The sequence below is a fragment of the Chelonia mydas genome, chromosome 2, assembly GCF_015237465.2.
Source record: "Chelonia mydas isolate rCheMyd1 chromosome 2, rCheMyd1.pri.v2, whole genome shotgun sequence".
In the NCBI taxonomy this organism is placed as follows: Eukaryota; Metazoa; Chordata; order Testudines; family Cheloniidae; genus Chelonia; species Chelonia mydas.
The window spans coordinates 222,716,713-222,733,038 of record NC_057850.1 but is presented as its reverse complement, the minus strand read 5'-3'; the positions used below and the strand labels follow the sequence as shown (position 1 = coordinate 222,733,038).

The following is a 16,326-nucleotide window of genomic DNA, read 5'->3' as shown; positions in this document are numbered from 1 at the left end:
ATATATATATATATATATATATAATTTTTTTTGTACTTACTTTCTGGCAGCCTGGGACAATGATCTCAACTTCCTCAGATTCTTCTGCCAAAGGTTTCATTTTACAGATGTAACCAAATTTCTTTTCACAAACATCATCTGCCCAATAGCCATCCTGAACATGGCAAAGAAAGGAAAGGAATGTCAGTGACGAAGGAGGATTAGGTCTTTAGAACATTCCTCATTCCTTTTTTCTAGGGTTTTCCTTAAAAAGATTCAGAGGAAATAAGAACCAGACTGAATATTCACCTGTCTCCAGGCAGAATCCAGACCGTCTTTAAGCTTTGGTTTGGGTCATTTCAACTCCCATTCCACATGACTACAGTTCTCTTTTTCCTTACCATGACCCATCAATAAAGGTCCTCCCTTTAACTTTGAAATTCCATTGGAGGCTCTGCTGCTCTGTCCAAAAGTTCATTAGCTTATTAGTGCTGGGTGCATATCCTCAGAGTGCACAGAGTTTAAATGGCACTTATGAAGGCTTCAGTGACTGCTGAGCAAATCAACATTCTATTCTATTCTATTCTATTCTATTCTATTCTCATAGTGCAGTAGCTGAGCACGTTGCAGAAGTGCATTACATGACATGACTAGTCTCTGCCATGACACGTATGATTCTTTCTCTCCTTTTATCTCCTTGAAGAAAAAATATGAAATATTTTCAAAAAATATTTCTTTAATTTCTGCTCTGCTCTGCATCTTTATTATCAAAGGTAAGTCAAAGAAGTGTGCCTTGCACGCAGAACAGAATGTGGTAAAATCTGAAGCAGTTCTTAGTTCCTGAGGGAGTTTTTCCTGGGGTGGCCTATGACTGAAAGGACACTATAATACACCATGCTAGCCCACAGCATGACACATTCCTGACAATAAGAACACTCATCCAAGAGAGAGATGGGAGCTTCTGCAAGGACAAGTTAGGATCTAGTAGAAGAGTATGGAGAAGAATGTCCCCAATGTACACACACATTATGTTTTTCTGGATTTATGGGACCTACTGGCTTGGGTCTTGTAGATTTTTTCTTAGCGAACATAATAAAGGCAAACTAGGCTTATGGGATGCACCAACCAAGAAAAGGGGTGTGTGGCAGTTCGAAAACCTCACAATGAGTCAAACTGAGTTTTTGAGAACAAAATCTTAGTTTTTTCTTTAAAAACTGCAAAGCAAAGATGGGGAAAACAAAGTAAAGTGAGAATATAAGAGATTTAATAGGAATATAGTTGTCCTCTCTCCACCGTACCCATGATGAGGGGCTGTAAACTGAGCACAAACCACGTGGTGCCTTTCCGGGTTAGGTTTCAGAGGAGCAGCCGTGTTAGTCTGTATTCGCAAAAAGAAAAGGAGTACTTGTGGCACCATAAATTGGTTAGTCTCTAAGGTGCCACAAGTACTCCTTTTCTTTTTCCTGGTTAGGAGGCTCCAGCTACATGGGCTTCCAAAGTTGTAATTTATTTTTAGAAAAGCACAATATATGTGCAAGATATTTTACAGACAAGTAAGAAAGTCCCTGCACCAAGAGTCTTATCATCAAGAAGATCCCACATTTTGTGAGTGGATGCTCAGTGCTCTTTAATCGACTTCCCTAGAGCAGACAAAGCCTTAGCCTAAGGTTTAGCATGACCCATCATGTTAAACCTTACTTGTACCCGTGTATTGCCTCCATGCTCACAATGCAGACTTTCAGGATCAGGGCCTGAGAGCTGGATTTTCACAAAACCTAAATCTCCAGACATGATTACTTCAGACGTCGTTGGCTTCAGACTAGTACCCTTGCTCTTGGACAATGAGTCAAACCACAATAATCACTTAGGCTGGCTATGTGTAAGAACATAAAAATGGCCATACTGGGTCAGACCAAAGGTCCATCCACCCCAGTATCCTGTCTGCCGACAGTGGCCAATGCCAGGTGCCCCAGAGGGAGCGAACCTAACAGGTCATGATCTAGTGATCTCTTTCCTGCCATCCATCTCCACCCTCTGACAAACAGAGGCTAGGGACACCATTCCTTACCCATCCTGGCTAATAGCCATTAATGGACTTAACCTCCATGAATTTATCCAGTTCTCTTTTAAACCCTGTTATAGTCCTAGCCTTCACAACCTCCTCGGGCAAGGAGTTCCACAGGCTGACTGTGCGCTGTATGAAGAAGAACTTCCTTTTATTTGTTTTAAACCTGCTGACCATTAATTTCATTTGGTGGCCCCTAGTTCTTCTATTATAGGAACAAGTAAATAACTTTTCCTTATTCACTTTCTGCACACCACTCATGATTTTATATACCTCTATCATACCCCCCCCCCTTAGTCTCCTCTTTTCTAAGCTGAAAAGTCCTAGCCTCTTTATCTCTCCTCATATGGGACCCGTTCCAACCCCCTAATCATTTTAGTGGCCCTTCTCTGAACCTTTTCTAATGCCAATATATCTTTTTTGAGATGAGGGAACCACATCTGTATGCTGTATTCAAGATGTGGGCATACAATGGATTTATATAAGGGTAATAAGATATTCTCCATGTTATTCTCTTATCGCTTTTTTAACGATTCCTAACATCCTGTTTGCTTTTTTGACTGCTGCTGCACACTGCGTGGACGTCTTCAGAGAACTAGCCACGATGACTCCAAGATCTTTCTCCTGATTAGTTGTAGCTAAATTAGCCCCCATCATACTGTATGTATAGTTGGGGTTATTTTTTCCAAAGTGCATTACACTTTACATTTATCCACATTAAATTTCATTTGCCGTTTTGTTGCCCAATCACTTAGTTTTGTGAGATCTTTTTGAAGTTCTTCACAGTCTGCTTTGGTCTTAACTATCTTGAGCAGTTTAGCATTGCCTGCGAACTTTGCCACCTCACTGTTTACCCTGTCTCCAGATCATTTATGAATAAGTTGAACAGGATTGGTCCTCGGACTGACCCTGGGGGAACACCACTAGTTACCCCTCTCCATTCTGAAAATTTACCATTTATTCCTACCCTTTGTTCCCTGTCTTTTAACCAGTTCTCAGTCCATGAAAGAATCTTCCCTCTTATCCCATGACAACTTAATTTATGTAAGAGCCTTTGGTCAGGGACCTTGTCAAAGGCTTTCTGGAAATCTAAGTAAACTATGTCCACTGGATCCCCCTTATCCACATGTTTGTTGACCCCTTCAGAGAACTCTAATAGATTAGTAAGACATGATTTCCCTTTACAGAAACCATGTTGACTTTTGCGCCACAATTTATGTTCTTCCATGTGTCTGACAATTTTATTCTTTACTATTGTTTCAACTAATTTGCCCGGTACTGACGTTAGACTTACCGGTCTGTAATTGCCGGGATCACCTCTAGCGCCCTTTTAAAATATTAGTGTTACATTAGCTATTTTCTAGTCATTGGGTACAGAAGATGATTTAAAGGACAGATTACAAACCATTGTTAATAGTTCCGCAATTTCACATTTGAGTTCTTTCAGAACTCTTGGGTGAATGACATCTGGTCCCAGTGACTTGACTGTTAAGTTTATCAATCAATTCCAAAACCTCCTCTAGTCACACTTCAATCTGTGACAATTCCTCAGATTTGTCACCTACAAAAGACGGCTCAGGTTTGGGAATCTCGCTAACATCCGCAGCAGTGAAGACTGAAGCAAAGAATTCATTTAGTTTCTCTGTGATGACTTTATCGTCTTTAAGTGCTCCTTTTGTATCTCGATCATCCAGGGGCCCCACTGGTTGTTTAGCAGGCTTCCTGCTTCTGATGTACTTAAAAAACATTTTGTTATTATCTTTTGAGTTTTTGGCTAGCTATTCTTCAAACTCCTTTTTGGCTTTTCTTATTACATTTTTACATTTAATTTGGCAGTGTTTATGCTCCTTTCTATTTACCTCACTAGGATTTGACGTCCACTTTTGAAAAGATGCCTTTTTATCTCTCACTGCTTCTTCTACATGGTTGTTAAGCCACGGTGGCTCTTTTTTAGCTCTTTTACTGTGTTTTTTAATTTGTGGTACACATGCAAGTTGAGCCTCTGTTATGGTGTCTTTGAAAAGTGTCCATGCAGCTTGCAGGGATTTCACTCTAGTCACTGTACTTTTTAATTTCTGTTTAACTAACCTCCTCATTTGTGCATAGTTCCCCTTTCTGAAATTAAATGCCACAGTGTTGGGCTGCTGAGGTGTTCTTCCCACCACAGGAATGTTAAATGTTATTATATTATGGTCACTATTTCCAAGCGGTCCTGTTATAGTTCCCTCTTGGACCAGATCCTGTGCTCCACTCAGGACCAAATCGAGAGTTGCCTCTCCCCTTGTGGGTTCCTGTATCAGCTGCTCCAAGAAGCAGTCATTTAAAGTATCAAGAAATTTTGTCTCTGCATTTCGTCCTGAGGTGACATGTACCCAGTCGATATGGGGATAATTGAAATCCCCCACTATTAGTGAGTTCTTTATTTTGATAGCCTCTCTAATCTCCCTTAGCATTTCATCGTCACTATCACTGCAGCAGGCAGCATGTTTCCCAGCTGGGGCAGATAGACACACAGTAGCTTACTAAAAATGTCAGTGTAGATGGGGGTAGCATAGGCAGCAGCTCGGGCTAGCTACACAAGCACGTATCCAGGGGATCCAGGCAGGTTTGTACTCAGGCAGCTAGTCTGAGCTGCTGCCCAGGCTACCGCCAGCTACACTGCTATTTTTTAGTCTCCTAGCTGGAGAAGAGCTTGCATGTGTCTGTGTACCCAAGCCGGGACGCACGCTACCTGCTGCAGTGTAGACGTACCCTTTGAAAGAAAACAAGCCAATAGTAGATATAATTGCATTATTTTACCTCTCCCTTCATAATGACACAATCTTCTTTCCTGTTGTTCGCATGGGATGGTTCTTCATGTAGCCACTTGGTGTATGTCACAGAAGTCCCATCACTCCATTCAAAATACATCTGAATCTTGAGGTCATTCAAACCAATCCACAATTCATCTGTAGGCTCTAAAAACATAAGAAGCAGTTATATATTTGCCCCCATCTTTGAATAGTGTTATTAAATTTCATGTCCATTCCTGACTGAGTAATGAAGGTGGATCTGCCTTCTTGGACTTTAAGATCTTACGTTAACATCATTGTCAGAACTGCAGAATTGATAATGGCTACGTTATAAATATGTATGCAGGTAAAATACTGCCCTGTAGCAATACTCACTGTACCCAAGCTGAGACACTGTAAAGCTGTATTCTTCAATATTGTGGATACTCGCCAGATCTCCACCTTCTTTTCTACAGGAAGATAAAGCATCTTTCCATATTTTGGGTGCTCTGTAAATCATATAACAGTGACCTGAATAGGGGATCCATCCACTGGGGCATTTAATAGGCTTAAAGTCACCTAAAGGAAAAAAAAGTTTCAAACAATTATTCAGAGGAGCAATCGAAAGAGGTGGGAATGAAGGGTTCCAGCTACATAGGCAGGCCATGACCCATCCTGCCAGAGTAGGGCAGAATGCATCTACACTGCAATGAAAGACCCACAGTACAGCCACGACAGGCCTGAGCCAGCTGACTCTGCCTCACTGGGTTTGGGCTGTAGGGCTAAAAACTGCAGTGTAGAAGTTGTGTTTGGGTGGGAGCCCAAGCTCTGAAACCCTGTGAGGGGGGTGGGGTGTCTCAGAACGTGGGCTCCAACCTGACCCCAACCATCTATGCTATTTTTAGTCCCGCAGCCCAAGCCCCATGAGCCCAGGTCAATTGACCTGGGTTTGAAGACTTGGTGCAGCAGGTTTTTTATAGCTGTGTAGATGTATCCAATGGGTCTCAGAGGCCAGGTGCAGGATCCATTCCAGATCACCCCTGATGCAGTACATTGTCCCTCTAATATATTCTGCAGCTTTCAGCATACATGCAAGGGACTCAGGTCCTGATTAGTTCCCCCAGGGCAGGAGCCTTTGCCCTCTGAGGAGCTTGTGTTCCTGGAACTTTTTCAAAGTGGCCTTAGTGGAGCAACACTGAGACACCTACAGAGAACTGACATCATGGAATTCTTCCACACCTGTTTACAACTGACCAACAGGCCTAACAATTTGGTTTTGACAATTGAGACAGAAGGTTATGTGCATTGTAGAAAGATGCATTACTTGTTATCTTTTGCTCATTGCAGGACATTCTATAGAGTTTGAATAAATAGCTTTTATTTATATTGACCAGCCTACCTGAGGGTATAATAAAGGAATCCAAAGAGGAATTTCCTTTTTTACAGATGTATCCAAGTTTCTGATCACACTGCTGGTTTTCCCATTTACCATTCCGAGACTGTAGCATTCCACAGATTTTTTCAGACTCGAGAGAGGGACTTCCTTTGAGAAATAGACAAAAAGCAGAGAATCTCTATATTAACACTGTACATTTTCATCTCACCAACCAAAGGAGTAATCTGTTGGGGGTCTTCGTGCACTTACAAATTCATTGCCATATTATTTGCTAATAATCATCACTTTAAGGACAAAAGATTAGATGACAATTACTTAGCTGACCAACAACATTGATGCTATAAAGTTATTGTCTATTAGTCCAAACAGTCCAACTACAACTGGATATTCTTATATAGTTCCACATTTAACCCACTGATGAGTGTGTGTTACAGTCCCGCTTTGAGCCCCATCTGCAGGGAATATGAGTCTGTTACAACCCTACGTAGCAAGCTTTAGTTCAAGCTGCAGCAACCCATACCTTTAGCTCTGGGGGTCCCTGATTCAATTCCAATGTGTCAATCATGCTGTTTATCACACTTGCTCTCTCTGACCTTTAGAAATCCCAGGGAAACAGTGTCCAGGAGGAAACTCAGTATATTGTATTTATGAAGAAAGTTGGATTAATTTTTATAATATAAAAGATAGACCAAATATATATATTTTCACAAGTCAGAGGCAATATGCTGATTTGAAAATTTTGAGCATCTACAGTTTATGAACCTTATCCCACTTTGGCCATAAATGGGAGGAGACATGCTGAGGAAATATACTAGAGCCTAAGGCAAAAGATAAATATCTGAGAAATGGCAACCCTGATTTGGGGGATTTATTGATGTAGAACTTATGAATGCTCATTGATTTTATGAGCCCTATGTATGTACAATGCTAACCTGCAATGTGTAGCAAACCAGCCAGGGGCTGACAAGGACCATGCCATTTATCACACACCCTGTCTGGAAGAAGCTACAGAATAAGACATTAACTAACTAAGAAAGAAGACACTAACATTTTAGTGACTGTGTTCTGGCAGGCCAATGGGTATACTAACAGAGGTACCTGACCTGGCATAATCCAGGTATTCCAAGAGGTCGACAGGGAGTAGGGTTTGGAGCAGTGGTATTTCCCCAGAAGGGAACAAAGAGACTGAAGTCTTGGGACAGCCCTTTAAAAACAGCTAGGGACTCCTTAGAAAACAGTGACCCAAATCCCAAAGAATGCTCAAGAGTGATGAGGAAACTGAGGGAGGAAATGGAATTTAGCTGTATCTTGTTTTGCATGATTCTGTACTTCTTTTGAGCTGCCTAAAGTAACAGCTAATTATTTTGGAAACCCTGGGTCAGTTTGCATCAAATATCATCCCTGAAGAAGTAAATGGTAAGCCAGAGGGCCCACAAGGCTGGGGCTCTGGGAAGGGTGGGCTTAAGCAGCTAGCAAGTCAGGGGCACAACAGCTAATGAGTTTTAGAGCCGAGGGCACTTGGACAATGAGATTTCAGCTTTCAGAAGGGGATGTTAAAAGATCATCTGCACCCTGAGAGTATGCTGAGAAACCGTGAGCCAGAGGCAGTGCCTATACTCTACTCAGACACAGAAAAGCTTTAAAGCACATGGGCCCAGTGTATGGGACCCAAATACAGCATCCTGGTTAGTTTCGAAAGAGGGAGCTGTGACAGAAACTTCAACTCCTTCCTGATTACATGCTGCTACAAGGATGTTGCTCTAGTTACTCCTGCAATTTTTGCACAAAGTACTGCCCATTGGTGTTCTGGGCCCCAATTACCCTCACCATGCCCACCTTTCCCCTCCTTTCCTACCACAAACTAGGGCTCCATGGAAGGTGGAGGTGGTGCCTGCACCATGTGGACACTTGTAAAGAATACCAACTGTTCATAGGTATTTCTACTTCACCTTTCACCATGCACCTGCAGCCAGAACCAAGGCATACTGAAGTCACTGGAAAGACTCACGTTAACTTCGATGGGCTTTGGGTCACACCCCTGATTCAAAAGCTCTCAAATGTCCCTCTGCATTGCGTGGGCATCTGTCAGGGTTCCTTCCCCACTCTGAACTCTGGGGTACAGATGTGGGGACCGGCATGAAAGACCCCCTAAGTTTATTTTTACCAGCTTAGGTTAAAAACTTCCCGAGGCGCAAATTCCACCTTGTCCTTGAACAGTATGCTGCCACCACCAAGTGATTTAGACAAAGAATCAGGGAAAGGACCACTTGGAGTTCCTGTTCCCTAAAATATGTACCCCTCCCCCCAAGCCTCTTCACCCCCTTTCCTTGGGAGGCTTGAGAATAATATACCAACCAAATAGGTAAACCAGACCCTTGGGTTTTTAAGGACACTGAAAACCCCAATCAGATTCTTAAAAGAAGAATTTTATTTAAAGAAAAGGTAAAAGAATCACCTCTGTAAAATCAGGATGGAAGATAACTTTACAGGATAACAAAAGATTCACAAACACAGAGGAACTCCATCTAGGCTTAGTTCAAAGTTACAACCCCACCCCCACCCCAGGAATAAACCTCCTTCTAGCAAAGGGAAAATTCACAAGCTAAAACAAAAGATAATCTAACACGCCTTTCCTGGCTTTACTTACTATTTTTGTAATATTAGAGACTGGTTCAGGATTGGTTTATAGGAGAAGGATTTTTCTGACCTGATGCTTCTCTGCTTCCCAAGAGAACACACCAAAACAAAGCCTGCCTTCCCTCCCCCCACCCGCCTTGATTTGAAAGTATCTTCTTTCCCCATTGGTCCTTTTGGTCAGGTGCCAACCAGGTTATTTGAGCTTCTTAACCCCTTACAGGTAAGGAGGAATTCTAGGCTACCCTTAGCTGTATGGTTATGACATGGGCTTTGGGTCACACCCCTGATTCAAAAGCTCTCAGATGTCCCTCTGCATTACACAGGCATCATACCCCTCTGATAGCCAAGGAATGCTACATTAATTCATGTTGGACTATACATCTGATATTGTTTCAAAATCAGCTGACGTGCATACTGATAGGACTACTTAAATGTAAATTTAACATTTTTCTGCTGTCATACAGTATATCCTATGAGTTCTTATACATACTCCTAATCATACTATGAGTTATACACTCATGTGTTGCCAGACGAATGTATTTTAATAAATGGACAATCACATAGTAAAAATAGAGGTGTTTTCAACCATTTCATACATAATTTCCTATAACAACTATTTTTTGAGATGGGGGGAAAATGAGAGAAAAAGATCAGTGATGTTTCAAAACAGATGTGGCAACAGCATCGAGGGTATGATATTTGGTGGTTGTGTTTTACCTTGTCATTTAATTATGGACTTTAAAAGAAATAAATGTTTGATTCGTTAGTAGTTTACATGCTTTATGAAAAATGATTATGATGTCACAGATACAGGATTCGCAAAAAGAAAAGGAGTACTTGTGGCACCTTAGAGACTAACCAATTTATTTGAGCATAAGCTTTCATGGCACGAAAGCTTATGCTCAAATAAATTGGTTAGTCTCTAAGGTGCCACAAGTACTCCTTTTCTTTTTGCGAATACAGACTAACACGGCTGCTACTCTGAAACCTGTCAGATACAGGATTATAAATCTAGCTGGGGAAAAATATAGCAGGGGCCTGTGAAGACCTTTGTTCAAATGTTATAAATAGTTTGTATGGTATGTAATGTTTATAAACAGGAGATATTTCAATGTTTTTAATGAGTTTTCCATCTGAATTGAATAGTATGTAAGAAAATCGCTACTGGAAAATCAGGTGTGTGAAGAAGATGCAAAGGTCTTTAGTCTTTAAATGCTTTCTGGGTTTGGGAATCTTCTCTTTCATTTTGGATTACAAAGCAAGGACAAATTACTCTCACAGCACTCTCGTATTCTACCTTTTTTATAGTCCCATTGACATCAATGGGAATTCTGTGAATGTGGAGAGAGCAGAAAATAGGAGCTTAGACCCACCATGCATATATAAGAGCAGAATTTTGCCCATAAACTGACCATCATTAAACAGATGTGCACCTACCTGGAGCCCAGTTTAAATATCTGAATGGACTGCCACCAATCCATTGCCATCCACCATTGGAATTCAACCTGTTAAGTCCAATCCAGAGTTCAGAATTCACTCTGCCAGTTAGCCCTAAGTAACCAAAAGAAACAAAATGACAATTTGTTAAACGGAATTGGTTTTGTAGTGACTGTACAAAGCTTTAATTAAAACTAATAGTTTGAAAACTACATGTCTTGGACAAAATCAGGTATGTAGAGTCATCTATCAAACAAAGATGCTGCAACACCTTGTTATTGGTAAGGGGGAAATACATTTTTGGAACATATTAATGTACATTTTGTTGGATAAACTTTGTTCCCTCCCATCTTCCTAAAAATGCCCGAGTCAGGTGTATATCTGTGTGTATAGATGTAGATTTAGATGAGAAAGTGCCAGAGATTGACTTGTTATTTAGCTTTACCTGTCAGATAAGTTTGCTCATGTAGCTCTGTAATACTTAATAATTCTGCCTTCTGTTGCTGGCAGCTTTTCCGTGCTTGGTGCCACGTTAGGGCCGAGTTGGAGTTTATCTGGTAGTGGGTGCCTGTTAAAGGGTTTGTAGTCCAAAAGTCTTCGACAATGTTGTCTGTAAAGAGATGAATGGCACAGTATTCGTTAATTGAAAATATAATCAATCATACCTGCCAAGATTTGAAACCATACCCCCAGTATATTCTAATTAACATAAAGTAACAATTTGCATATATTTAGATTGCTTTGCACATAGCGATTGCCCCACTTACACACCCTCCATTCATTCAATACTTACTTTTTGACACCTACCCAAATATATATATAATCTGTCGTTCTGTACTTCCATTGCCTTACCCCATCGAACCTCTCCTAAGACCTGCCAAGTTTCCAACATTATGAATTGGGATTTCCCTGTAGACTAGGTTTTCAGACCCCTTTAACTGATCTGTGAGGAAATCTCCATCTGATTGGCTGCTTTTCCTCTGCATACTGGGGAAAGGTAGCTAATCAGAGATCAGATGGGTAGCCGTGTTAGCCTGTATCCACAAAAACAACGAGGAGTCCAGCGGCACCTTAAAGGCTAACAGATTTATTCCATGCATCTGAAGAAGTGGAGTTTTTTACCCACAAAAGCTTATGCCCAAATAAATCTGTTAGTCTTTAAGGTGCCACTGGACTCCTCGCTGTTTTAATCAGAGATGTTACACAGTCCGAGGGAAAGTTTCATTTCTCAGCTTGTGCAGCAGTAAGAACTCCCACCCCCGCCTCACAGATGTGAATAGCTGCTCTGAACCAGTTGAGAACCTGCTCCCCACCCCTTAGGCCAGCAAAGGGGATAAAGATGCTAATGCTGCCTCATGTCCCACTGGAAAATTCTATTCCTGGCTAGAAATGTCCAAGTTGAGGGTAAGGCCCCTGGAATTACCAACCTTCTGAAGGTAGACAGCTGCTGCCACTATGTGCCCTTGCTCCTACATTTGTTGCCCCACTCATTATCTCATCTATCCCTGACCCTGTTTGCTGCCCCATCCCCCAGTGTGCTATCACGATTCCCCATGTTTCCCCCTTGCCTAGTATGCTGATCTCCACCTCACCCCCACAGCTAACCCCAGGCCCTGGTTTCCCCCTTAACACGTGTCTTCTAGTTCCTCCCACTGGTTTCTGGGAATGCCTGGCTGCTCTTCCGTCCTCCATCACCAATCTTTGGGAGTCCATCAAAAGGGGCCACTGCCTCCCCAATACCACCCAATAAGCCTCCTGGGCAGGGACTGCAAGTGATAGGGGGTTAAGTATGTGCTTAAACTGCTTTCCTAAATCAGGGCTCTTCTTTTAAATGTGAAGAATTTACCTTTCAATGGACAATATCCAAACAGAGAGTCTTCATCAAAGTCTGTAGATGTTGCACACCAGGGGAAGCCCTGTTCATTATCAGCCTTTCTATCGTTTGTACATTCAGTGTACCAAGTACTATTGAACTTGAAAGGGAATACACAGGGTGCCCCAAAGGCATTTCCTAGTAATGTAAACATATCTAAGGAAACAAATGGATAGAGATAGCAATAATTGTGAACCAGTGTCCACCAAAATGTTTGATCATAAACCACATGCCATGCAAATAACTTAGTTAAGCAGGAGTTGATGCTGTGAGTACATATAATTAATTTTCATAGTAAAAATCCTTACATTAAAACCATTGTCATAATCAAATCTGAGGGAGCCAGGAAATTCTTAGTTAAGGTTACATTTTAAAGAGTTATTTAGCAAGTAGAGATGTGCAAAGTTAAGCTCATCCAAACAACTTTAGCCTGGCCTTCATACTCATTTCAACCTACCATATTTCTTTGTAACTCTGTCTGGGCTAGATTTTCAAAAATGTTCAGACCCGTTATATATTTAATAGCTGCTTTGAATTATGTGAGGATTTTTTTTTTCTTTCAGTCAAGGAATATTTGATAGAACCCTAGAAATCTGTAGCTAAATCTTACATTTGGAATAGTTACTTCACTGACTGCTTCCCTTTTGCTCTAAGCATCATAATTTGTGGCTGGCTTCTACTAGCAGCAAATTATGACAACCCCTCTCACAGCTCAGCGGCAATGGCTGTTGGTCAGTTGTGGGGTGGAGCCAAAGCTCTGTCCATTCCTACTTATGCACCCTTCTCCTTGCCCTCTTGCTGTGGGAGGGGAATAAACAGGCAGGCAGTCCCCTTTCATTTCTTTGTGACTGGAGCCAAGAGTTGGGTCGCCCAAAGAGAGACCTGATGGGGATGGTTTTTATTCCCCCTTACTCCTCTAGTTACAATCTAGCTGTTCAATACAGAAAATTCTTGTAATTATTTCCACTTCTTATGCTGTTGCTAAAGGGGAAGAATTTCCAAAGTTCCGAGGTTAGTTTAAGTGCAACCTCAATTCCAAATCACCTGACTTCTAATGTTTGCTTGTTGGTAATTAAACGTTATTGAAATGATCTTTACTGTTAAATTAATGACATAACTCTGAACTTTAACTCCAGGCCTCTGAAAGCATGGGAGCAGAAAGAACAGCTGGAGCAGCCAAGAACAGGCTCAGGCATGCTCTCACTGTTTATAGCAGACTGTCACACCAACTGTAGTAGGTGAAAATTGCCCCTCCAAAGCTAAGACTTCTGGGATAAGCAGAAAAAAAAAACGTATTTTTTCCGAATCCATTTTAAAATATGTTTCTTTGTACAGTAAACTTCAGGTCCTTAGGATTTAAGTTTTAATTATTATTTTGACAAACATTATTTCACTTCACCTTTAAATGTATTTTCCCCTTATAAACGCATACATAGTGAGTGAATAGGGATCATAAAGTGAAACTCCTTTTCGTATGCTGTTGGCCCACCATGTATGCAATTGAACTCAGGAAGAGCTGGGTCTCACATCCAGTTACTCGAATGTAATGTTCCATGGGCAACGACTGAATAGATTAAGTTATATCAACCCTAGGACATTAAATACAATGTAATTCCACATTTCTTCCACGAAGGGCCAAGCTGATACCAATATATACACAGATCTTTTGTTTTCATCGTTGTACAAATAGAATAATCATTCCCTATATACGGATTGACACAATGTAGGAGTCTAACATTAATGTACTTCAATTGGCACTTGGAATTGCCCTTGCCAAGGTCAGTTCTTGAAAGGTCCAATTTTGTTCTCTACCTGGAGTCAGCTCTGCTATTGAGCCAATCGTAGTTCTGTGCATGGAATGATGGTAAGGTGAGGTGCATTGAAAGCAAAATACTCTAATAGCTACACAGGTAAATTCGTTCAGAATAAAGAGATTAATTTTCAAAACTTTACCTTCATAGCCCTGAGAACACAAACTTTCTGTAGTTCCATAGATCTTCCATCTATTCCACGAGCCTGATCCTTTGGACAGCATGGCTTTCCTTTCCTCTCCATGGGCAGAGTTGAAAAATACATCTTCCCCTTGGATTGCGAGAAGGGTCTCATTTCTGCATTCCCACTGCTGGAGTTCGCTTGTCTTGTTACAAGGATACAGAGTGATTGCAGCCTGGTCTTTCATTGAAGGCACTCCCAAGCATAACTTGAATGCCATACTCAGAATCTGGTGGCCAGAGACCCACCTGAATTTTTGTGACTCATCATCCTGGTTGCAAGTGGCAATTATGACTGAGTTAGAGTTTTGAGCTTTTACACAGAGCTTATGGTCTTCATTGTGTATTAAAAATATTCCACTACCTGTAAAACAAAATGAGAAAAAATATATGGCGAAGGCTGTAATAGGAGGTAAGCTGGTCACTTATTGGACATTTGAGCCTCCTGCAGTGAAAGATGCTGTTGTGATGGTGGCAAAGCTGGTGCCAGGTAATGCCAAGGTCCCATGCCTCACTTGGATACTGACAGATACGTAGCTGGAATTAGGCTGGCTCCCTTGTGTGTATTATTAAAATAAATTTAGTATTATAAAAATATGCTGAGTGTTTAGATTTTATTCAGTGCTTGTAAGTTCTGCATGCATTGATCTCACTTAGTACATCAGTATCCCATATTGTGAGGTCATACCTGTGCATTTGCATTGCAAGCCTCTATAGCTGTGTCAGTCACCAGACAGGAGAGAGAGACATTAATTAGTGTAAAAAGAAAAGGAGTACTTGTGGCACCTTAGAGACTAACAAATTTATTTGAGCATAAGCTTTCGTGAGCTAAAGCTCACTTCATCAGATGCACGTCACCACAAAATCATGAAGTATCCCATCTGAGAGACTCAAGGGAGTCTTTGGGCTGACAAGCAATAGCAAAACACCACCCTCTGGGAACCTCTCTCAAAGAAAGGACTGATGTCATTCAGAAACGACTTAGTCCACCCCACTAGCGGATGTAGGCATAGCAACAGCTCCTCATGGTCAATGGTATCAAAGGCACCTGATTTATCTTAAAGAATTAGCATTGACGCATTACCCCCCAGCCTTTGACCAAATTTACCCGCACAGTTTCTGACCCATATCTTGGTCTAAAACCCGATTATATGCCATAAAGGAAATCTGAGGACTCCAGATGCCACCAAAACTGAGTGAAGCTGTTTTAAATTAGGGCTAATAAATAGAGCATAACTAAATAAATAATCTCACTCTGCCCCAAAGAGAAAATAACTAAGGAAAGGACGAAAAGAGAAGCACTTTTTTATCCTCACTTCAAAAAAAGGCAGGACAGGAACTTACCTGGCAATTGAATTGATGTCGTGACGAGGGAAAGAAAAATCAGGAGCAGGTAGACAGACATCGCAAATGTTTCATTCCCTTCTTCCCTTCACCAAAAACAACAATGAGCTCTAATCAGTGCCTCATAAGAAAATCCTTCCCTAATGAGACAGATTAGCAGGTACTCCTTAGTTTGCAAGAGTTGGTGAAAAAAGGGAAATTCTCGGCTTTAAATAGGGAACTATACTGTCCCATGTGACATTTATTGTAAGAACTTTGCATCCGTAAGCTAATTTCTCTAGGGTTGAAAGAGTGTGTTCTTCTACAGAAATGTCAATCACACACTTCGTGTTTGCAGTTCATTGTGGATTTCTGGGAACATGGTTGTCACACAAGGGTAGTTTTCTGGGATACTAAGCCAATCAGCATTCTAGTGAGAATACAGTAAAAAAGACCAGGAGAGGGAGAAAGAGGAAGCAGAGATGAGTCTGTAAATGCGCATCATTAACTTAAGAGAAAAAGCATTAGTCCAACATCACACTTTTTAGAGAATATGAAATTCAAAGCTGATGTGACCTTGGAGTGAGCAGGGACTGAGGATTCCCAGCCCTGCAGATTCATAGAAAAGAGGAAATCTACAGAAGCAAGAGCTGTCTTCATTGACAACTGGCCCTTCCGTGGCTTCATTGCCCATGCTCTCACAGGAGCCAGGAGGCTGATGACTACCTTAGTAGCAGCCATGGGGGGAACCCACAGAGACAATATCAGATCTCCAGCTAGAAATTTGGTGGGGTTTCAAGTGATAGTGCTAATAGCCCTCCTGGCTATTAGTCAGGATGGACAGGAATGATGTC

General features: G+C 41.3%; 1 protein-coding gene across 2 annotated transcripts in view; it reads right to left on the bottom strand.

Moving 5' to 3' along the window:
* The window catches only part of LOC102933320 (macrophage mannose receptor 1), a 55,392-nt gene extending 39,699 nt beyond the window's left edge, over positions 1-15,693 (bottom strand). Inside the window, exons 1-9 of one of the 2 annotated variants that reach the window (XM_043541278.1) lie at positions 15,494-15,693; positions 14,112-14,513; positions 12,132-12,314; positions 10,731-10,895; positions 10,286-10,399; positions 6,215-6,358; positions 5,212-5,394; positions 4,844-5,001; positions 41-154 (exon numbers count right to left, since the gene is read on the bottom strand). In XM_043541278.1, coding sequence (XP_043397213.1) covers positions 41-154; positions 4,844-5,001; positions 5,212-5,394; positions 6,215-6,358; positions 10,286-10,399; positions 10,731-10,895; positions 12,132-12,314; positions 14,112-14,513; positions 15,494-15,554 — 1,524 coding nt within the window. In that variant the 5' untranslated portion in view covers positions 15,555-15,693. The remainder of the gene's footprint in view (positions 1-40; positions 155-4,843; positions 5,002-5,211; positions 5,395-6,214; positions 6,359-10,285; positions 10,400-10,730; positions 10,896-12,131; positions 12,315-14,111; positions 14,514-15,493) is intronic. The other variant, XM_037890798.2, reaches the window with a different exon arrangement.
* Between the last annotated feature and the right edge of the window lie 633 nt (positions 15,694-16,326).